The sequence below is a fragment of the Arachis ipaensis genome, chromosome B01, assembly GCF_000816755.2.
Source record: "Arachis ipaensis cultivar K30076 chromosome B01, Araip1.1, whole genome shotgun sequence".
In the NCBI taxonomy this organism is placed as follows: domain Eukaryota; kingdom Viridiplantae; phylum Streptophyta; class Magnoliopsida; order Fabales; family Fabaceae; genus Arachis; species Arachis ipaensis.
In genome coordinates, this window is record NC_029785.2 from 67735696 (window position 1) to 67744812 (window position 9117).

General features: G+C 34.8%; 1 protein-coding gene across 1 annotated transcript; it reads right to left on the bottom strand.

Annotated features, from left to right (window-relative positions):
- Window positions 2192–4600, bottom strand: LOC107607520. The gene is made up of 5 exons (XM_021119922.1): window positions 4353–4600; window positions 3999–4246; window positions 3717–3920; window positions 2363–2447; window positions 2192–2281 (listed from the first exon to the last, which is right to left on the bottom strand). The coding sequence occupies exons 1-5, from the start codon at window positions 4552–4554 to the stop codon at window positions 2241–2243; spliced, it is 780 nt and encodes a 259-aa protein (XP_020975581.1). The 5' UTR covers window positions 4555–4600; the 3' UTR covers window positions 2192–2240.

Here is a 9117-nt window from a genome sequence, read left to right on the forward strand (position 1 = left end):
TAGTTTGGAGAGAGGTTCTCTCCTCTCTCTTTAGGATTAGGATTTAGATTTAGGATTTTTATTCGCTTTTAGGATTATCTCTTTTGGTCAGGTTCAATATTCCTTTTGTTTACTTTTGCAAGTTACTTTATGAATCCTTTCATGTTACAGATCACTCTTCTATTAATGTTATTTGAGGTATTTCAGTTTTAATATTGATTTCTTTTATTTATGCTATTGTTGCTTTTACTCTGAAGAAATTTTTATTCCAGTAGATTTACTTCCCCTTTTGGTTTTGGTTAAGAAATCAGTAACTCAGGAGTTGTCAAACTCAAACACGATTGATAATTGTTATCTTGTTAATTGAATTGAACTTCAATAATCCCAATCTTTTCTTAGGAAATAAATAGGATCCGAAGATCAAACCAATTAATCCCTTGACCTTCCTTTATATTAGTAAAGGCTAACGAAGTGAAATTAAGATTCAATTATTATCATCATTGATAAGGATAGACAGGATAGGACCTCTAATTTCTCATAACTTGCCAAAAGTTTGCTTTACAGTATTTATTTATTTTTAATTGCCATTTAAATTATTTGTCATATTTGTTCCTCATTCTTGAAACCCCAATTTACAATCTCCATAACCAATAATAAGAACATACTTCCCTGCAGTTCCTTGAGAAGACGACCCGAGGTTTGAATACTTCGGTTATCAATTTTTAAGGGGTTTGTTACTTGTGACAACCAAAAGGTTTGCACGAAAGGGATTTTTATTGGTTTAGAAACTATATCTACAACGCGACTATTTTTATGACATTCTTTACTGGCAAAAATCTCTAACATCAACACCCATTCAGGTACACTTGAAAAGTGTAGCCAAAAGTGAAAAAAATGATGCCTTAGGCTACGGCTATGCTTTTTGGGCTACGGCTACGCTTTTTTGGGTCATTCCTATTCGGCCGTTGCCTATTCTCAAATGCTACGCTTTTCTGCCCCAAGGGCTACGCTTTTGGCGTTTGGGAATAGGGTGCGCTTTTCAAGTGATGCTGTTCAGGACCAAAAGCTACGCTTTTCAGCTTTCATTTTTCCAGAATAGGCTACGCTTTTCAACGCTACTGCATCACCTGTAAAGCGTAGCCACATTGTATACCATAGCTACTTTTTATAAGTGTCACAATAATAGTCAGCTTAATCTTCATTGCTTAATCTTCATTGTTACCCTGCATAATTATATAGAAAAATAGTTAAAAAAATATTCATAATGTGATTATTAATTATAAAATTAAATGGAATACATAGACATAGTAAACCAAGAAAGCATATACTTAAAAAAAAATAACATGGTCACGGCAGAAGAGGTGAATTCAAGGAATTATGTATTATCTTGTTTCATTCCAACCATGAAAATCTGCAGGTGTTTCCTTCTTCCATTTCCTTTAACATAGTCCTGATATGTCCCTATATCATTTTTGATACACTAATTAACCAGACTTTCACACTTAAATTAGATATAGGGATAAATTCATATGTACCAAGTGCACAAAATCAGAAATACAACAACCAGAATTGGACAAACAAATTTCAGCCATAGCAATACAACTTCAGTGTTAATAAAGCCAACAAATATTTCTAGCCATAGCAATTAATGTAAATGCAAGTAAAAAGCTATGGAACAAGGAATAGATAAGGACATACCACATCTAAGTTCGGAAAATGAGTTGATCCATGGCCATTATTCGCATCAATCGGAGACTGTTGGGCGTTTTATAATAAAGCTTCTAGTTCTTCTGGCCTTATTCCAGGTTCTAATCGCTGCAGTATTAACTTGATCATATTTTGCAACCCATGAATCTCTTCCTCTTGTTTTTGCTGTTTGGCCTCTTGTTTTTGCTGTTGGGCCTCCATGTGTCCAAGTTTATCCTTCAGACTGGACACTTCCTCTTTGTGCTGATTCTTGATTTCATTAATTTCAGCATGTTTTTTTAAATCAATTTTTGTCACAGATCTTCCATACAACCTTACCCGACCTGGTTGTTCTTTCCCGAATAAGGCCTCAAATGCTTTCTCTTCTGTTTCACCAGCAGCTTGGGGGTGTTGGAAGTCTTCCTGCATAGAAGAAACATTTAAAATTGAGTTAGTTACCGTATCCCAAATTTGAAATGTCATTATGAATGATTCAATGAACTCTTACAACAGCAGTCTGTGTTTTTTCATCCACTTCTTTCCTCTTTCGACTTGTTTGGGTAGCAATGAACATCTCAAACCTTTTTGGTTCCTCGTTTGTTTCCTTTGTTACTCGCTGCAAAACAAGATCTTACTTCGGTTTCTTCCTTCAATTTATGCAAATATAAATTCTAATAAATATAAATCTACTGTTTACCATAGCCACTCGTACTCTTCCGAAATTGATTGGCCCCATGCGATGTGGAAACTTCTGTTTTTCCTTGTGTTGCTTGTTTCTTTGACTTATTGACTGGAAGTGAATAAAAAGTTAGCATACATTTACTAACACATGCAGCATAATGAGTTAGGCAAATCTACTAGCAAGGCTGCATTATTAAGCTAAAACATTGAAAAATATATCACATTCACTTGTTAAATATTATTAAAAAACAATGAACCTAACTCTACATCTGATTATACAAACTATTTAGTACAATTTATCCACGAAGCGACAATATATAAGCCCCCAATTTCAAAGTGTTAAAAAAAATTGCTCATGAACAATACCCAAAAGCAAGCATAAAAGATCTATTTATAATACATTGGAGCACCTGTTCACATTTTCACAACTGTAAAGATGTACCAAACCCTACACTTCACTATTGTGATATCAACTGGTTCAGTCCTAGAGCTATGAAGCAATTGGAAAGATGTAATCTGGAATCCTTTGATAGTATGCATCAAACGGTTTTATTGAGACTGTGATATAAACTAGTATGATCAAGGAGTTCGGACCAATATACCATTCAAAAAAACCCTAATCAGAAATAGGTAAATACATTATCATTTTGGTTTTAAAAAATCTAATTTAAAAAGAAAATAACCCTTTTGATCTTCTAAATATGGCCGTATTATTCCAAAAAATATTCTAGAAATATTCTCCCTTTATTCTATTATTCTATGAGAGATACAATAGGATCAGGAAATGTATCATTGAAATTGATAATAATTAATGACTAGGAACTCCAAAAAATTCCAATATTCTTTGACCATTGTAATTATTGAAGATCATCTCTTAATGTTCTCCACAAACTAAGACTGGTTAGCAATTTTTAAATGCCGAATGCCTTATCCAAAGGATACATTGGTAGATCTTTTCTTGTCCATGCAGTATAGATGAGTGATACCGACCAATTACGCAAGTTGCATATGAATTAAGTATTTTATCTCCCAAACCAATCCTTTATCTATGTTGCAAGAAAATGGAAGGGGAAAAACTGCAAGAATACTGACACATTCTGTTGGTTCTAGCAGGTTTGAAATCAGAGCAAAAAAGTAGCTAGCCAAGTAAAAAGGCATATAGACATCACATAATGCTAAAACACTTAATAAATTTTCTTTTAATAACAATAATTCACATCCAATCAGTGCTTATTGAGACATCAAAAAACATAAGACTGCTAAGTGTTAAGGTGCCAGTAGATCTGCTTCACATTAATAACGAAATACCATATTGCTCATTCAATAGTCAAATAGTTTCACATGAAAATTCGATATATATAGTCTTTTACCTGGATTAAAGGATGACTCCAATAATAGATCAACTTTATGAAACCACTTTCTGGTACTTGTGGGGGTCGATTCTTCACCATATCTTCAATAGTATCATAGGGAACGAAGTGCTTTTGCTTAATCTTTCCTTTGAACCGCTTCCAAGCGTCTCGAATCGCTTGCATTACCCACTTTTTTTCACTGTCTGGGAGGATAAACTTGGTCTTCATGATTATAAGTAATTGTTATATGCTCTTGTTCTGAATAAAAAAATTAAAATCAATAATTACCAAGTGTCTTACGTTAACATAGTCCCACATGAACTTCTTAGCTTTAGAAGGAACAGCATGCCAACTAGTGTACAAAAGACGAACAAAACTTTTATTTCTACCAATAATGCCAACAAAACTAGTTAAATTAGAAACACTTTGGTTGGTTGGTCCTACGAGCTGTCCAATATCAAAAGTGACTTCTTCCCGCTGTTCCATAGTCCTTGCATAAATCTCCTTGCAAGTTGTTTTTCCACGGATTTTCTTCTTCTTTGGCTCTCCTAGTTTCATTCATTAGGAAATAGATTAAGGACTAATTAGTGATGCCAATTGAAAAAAGATGCATTACAATTTACAAGAAAAGATAGAAAGATAGCAAAATAGTACCTTCTTCATCATCAATGTCCTCCATCACATGTTGATAATAGTCTTTATCAAGTGCCATGCTTTCTTCCCCGTCCTCACTTAGTTCAGTGCTTGGTCCTTCAATTTCCACGTCTATCCCATTTTTCTTTAAGAATTCGTCAATTGTTGTAGCCTTTACTCTTGGCATCCTCTTACCCTTTGTTGATATTCCTTGCTCCAACATTGCACTTTCAGGTTGTGGGGTAGTTTCAGGAGAAGGCAAAGTTGTGTCATCTTGCCCTGTTTGAGTTTCTTCATCTGTGAGTTGAATATTCTGCTGCTGCCCTTAGTTAATTGGGAGTTGAGTAGAACTTGGACAACTCCGCTCTTGGGTTAGACTTGTTGACATGTTGCTGTTCCTTTTACGAATTACTTCGAGCTTCCTTGTAAGTTCATCTGCCTCCATGTTTGTAGGCTTAGACTTCTTCAAGCCTTGTGTTAATTTTCCACCCTGAACTCCATTCTTGACTTTCTCAGCAGTAGGCATAGTCAATGGTGCACGAAATTGTGATTACACTTTTCACAACTCCGCACAACTAACTAGCAAGTGCACTGGGTCGTCCAAGTAATACCTTAGGTGAGTAAGGGTCGATCCCACGGAGATTGTCGGCTTGAAGCAAGCTATGGTTATTTTGTAAATCTTAGTTAGGAGATTAATAATAAGAGTGGTTATATTTATGAAAAATAAATAACATAAAATAAATAGTACTTGTGATTCAGTAATGAGAAACAGGCTGAGGTTCTAGAGATGTTCTATCATCTGAATCTCTGCTTTCCTACTGTCTTCTTCTCCAAACACGCATGGCCTCCTTCCATAGTAGGATTTATGATCCTCTCGGATGAAAAATACCAAGCGCTGTCACCGCACAGCTAATCATCTGTCGGTTCTCACTAGCGTCGGAATAGGACCATTATCCTTTTGCACACTGTCAGTGCGTCCAACATTCGCGAGTTTGAAGCTCGTCACAGTCATCCCCTTCCAGATCCTGCTCGGAATACCACAGAAAAGGTTTAGACTTTCCGGATCCCAGGAATGCTGCCAATGATTCTAGCCTATACCACGAAGGTTCTAACCTCCAGACTCGGTCCGTGGATTAGAAACCCAAGAGATACGCACTCAAGCTGTCGCCCAATGACTACGTTGAGCTCAAATAGAACGGAGTGATTGTCAGGCATGCGTTCATAGGGCTGAGGATAATGATGAGTGTCACGGATGTAGCTTAGCCTCAAATTGTCTAAGCAAATTCTTACTTGATGTAGCTTTAAGATCAATAAATTCCTTATTCCTACACAAATAAATTAGTTAAGTAGAGTCAATATACCCATCAAAATTAATATAAGAAAAATGTAAGAGACTGACAAATTAACAAAAAAATAAGTATTACTTACGAATAAAAAGGTGAAGAAGAAAACTTAAGTATACATATGTACATATTAAGCAATAAATTGCATAGGATGACCAATCAGAATCAGAATCCCCAATGAAGTCTGCCTCATATTCTTGGGCAGAAGTCACTTGGAGAACCGTTTCAATAAACCATGGGTCGTAAATCAGTCCTCTCCAGAATAAGTTCACCATCATCAGCTGGTATGGCAGGGCTCATTATACGCTCGTGTTGTTCACTATAGTGTGTTTGACGAGCCTCAGACTCATATTCGTCGCTTGTTTTAAATAAGTCTCTTGGGACAGTTTCCATAACATAATGTTTGTTATATTCATATGGATCTTGCACATAAAAACACTGATGTGCTTGAGATGCTAGTATAAAAGGTTCATTCTGAAAGCATTTCTTATGGAAGTGAACAAATATAAGACCATACTTATCTCTCCCAGCATTGTACCACTCACACCGAAATAAGACAACCTTAAAACGCCCAAAATACTCTAATTCTACATCTCCAAATGCATCATTAAGCAGTCCTTAGATGTCATCGCGTTCACCTTCTTCATCATCCGTGTCATCGTCAACTACCATCGGGATTGCCCATTCGCCATGATTAATCCATGTTCTATATCCCTTAACAAATCCGTTGGCTACTAAATGGTCAAATATCACATCTATTCTATACCAATTAATGTTACAACACCTCTTACAAGGACATTGAATTTGTCGTCCGTCCGATTCTCCCTCGGAGTATGCAAAGTCTAAAAAACTAATAACACCATTGATATACTCTTCACTATACCTCGGTAGATCCATCCAATCCTTTGGCATATCACAAAACCTAATCGATAATTATTAATTTTTTTAGGAGGAAAATTTATAAGGGGTCGCAAAGTGAAGATAACAAGAATAGAGGAGGAAGGGTGTTATTCGCTATAAAGGGAATGGGCAATGAAAAGGACTTTCAAAGCCTTGTAATTAGGTTGGAAAATAGTTCCTAATCTTAGAAGTAATTCCCTAAAAACCCATTGAGGTAAAACAAATAAAGAGAAACATAGAATTTATAGTACAAATATAATAAGTTAAATTACAACTTCAAAACTAACAAATCAAAAGAATTAAAGTATGCATTGTACCTTGCCATGACACGATCAACGTTTTGACAAAATCTGCTTGGAAGACCTTAACCAAAAACTTTCGCCTTCAATCTTAACCACGAATAACTGTAAAAATTACAGAAAAAAAATTGTAATTGCCATATGCAACTATTTAACCACGAATTCAGCACAATCATCATTTAGCAAGAATTAAATTGATATAATCAAACAGATTTGGGACCCAATAGCAGCAGCAGTAGCAATTAAATCATTCAAGAGATAATGGCAAAACAACAAAATTTTTAGTGTATAAATATGGCTATTAATTAGAATTTCGTTTATCACATATTGAATTTGTGAATAAAGGAAAACAGATGAAAAAGGGCATTGGGCTATATGAAGAAAGTGATAACAATAAAAAAATCTATGCTATACTTCGGCTCAGATCTTAATTTTTTTAAAACATATGTTTCGTTTGTACTATATAAATATTTTGTTTACATTTATTAGTAAATATTAGATTTACTTAAAAGAAATTGGGATCCAATTGAAATTCTGACTTGTTGCTATGTACAAAATATAGCACCATTTAATGTGATAAAATCATAGCTCTAGTTTCTAGGGATGCCTCTCAGCTGGGGCAGAAAAACTTAAAAGGCAAGCATTATATGCAGAAGCTCATGATCCAAGCCAGCCTAAGGCGATATAAAATTATAGCTGGTTTTATTTCATTTATATATTCATTCTGATTTCTTGAAAGAGTGATGCAAACTGTCCCATGTTCTATTATATAAGCTAAAGGGTGCAAAAATTAACTTAGAGTTGTACTTAAATTGAAGCAGGGCCAGAGGATCTTTAGGCAGTATTTGGATTGTGTCAAATACAAAAAGAAAGAGATCTATTTAAAAGGCATTCTCTCAGTCTCTGTTCCGTTGTCTCCATATTTGCATTCCATAACCCAATCCAAACAGAGCCTAAGGATGCACAATGGCTCTCATCGTTTTCATGGAAGCACCAGCATTACCGAAATCAAGGAGGAAGAAAAAGGGGTAAAGCTCATATCTAACATAACAAGAACTATATAGCACTCTACAGCCTTTACGATTGTCGCAAAATGTGGGAAAGTTACTCATCGAAATAGCCAAACACTAGGCACAAGATATCTCAGACAAGTCCTTTGTGCATTACACCAACGCATAAAAGATATCTTAGACAAGTCCCTTCCTGTTTTGGCACAATAGCCTCTGCTCTAATAGGCCCAGCCGGATAGAAGATGATGGTAGAGGCTGGGTGGGTGGTGGTGAGCACTGACTTCTTGTGATGTTTCTATAATCAAATGACTAAAACAAGTAAAAATAAAAATAAATAAATAAGTTCTTCATATATTTCAGGTAATCAATGGAGCAACTTTATTCTTGCTCTAAAAACAAATAATAAACATCTACAAATAAGGGAAGACAAAGAATGGACATGATAAAATACAGTATTAAGGCAAGAGCAATTATTTTTGCTGCCAGCATAACATAATTAAAGCACCAATACTCATTGAACAAACAAGAAAATGTTGAGATAATGGGTCTAAAAAAGGGAAGGAGGAAGAAGAAAATTGAGTATATGTATATATTGGTAATTTATTTATATCAATGTGATATAATGTATTCTACGTGTGATATAAAAGAGACAGCACTAATCGCTATGTGCAATAACAATAGAGTATTAATCTTAATTAATAAGGAAATAAATCGTAGAAAGAATCTTTCTCTGCCCATTAACAACAATTGCTTCGTGATCATATGTAACAGAAGCTGTCACTACATGAACCCAGCACAAACATAACACCATTACACAAAGCTTCTTCCCATGAATTTAAATTTAATAGTCTTGGCATATACTCTAAACAAAGAATCAAGCGATTGTTGCATGGAAAGAACAAAAACAGATAAGACTAAAATAATCAATCTATATGAATATTAAAATACTAACATGTGAAACCAAGTGATAGAATATACTAAAAATATGTAGGATGATTGGTCATTCCTCAAGAATCACATTGACAACATCAAACTCTGAGGCTCCTGACATTATTTTAATCCATAAACTTTGCATCGAAAATCTAAACTTAAGTAGAAAAAGCAGAGAACACAAGAGGCTTTAATTTTCAAAAGGGTTAACAACTAAATTTCTATGCATTTTCTTTCACAGAACAGAACATGGATCTTCATAGAATAGAATATCAAAATAAAGAGCAAGGCAACACAGTTGTGA

Excerpts from the sequence above, each read along its gene's own strand:
- LOC107607520 (XM_021119922.1), bottom strand. The coding sequence starts at position 4,554 with ATGTTGGAGCAAGGAATATCAACAAAGGGTAAGAGGATGCCAAGAGTA. Across the intron at positions 4,247-4,352 it reads GGACATTGATGATGAAGAAG|GAGAGCCAAAGAAGAAGAAA; the intron begins GTACTATTTTGC and ends GAATGAAACTAG. Across the intron at positions 3,921-3,998 it reads TCATGTGGGACTATGTTAAC|ACCAAGTTTATCCTCCCAGA; the intron begins GTAAGACACTTG and ends ATAATCATGAAG.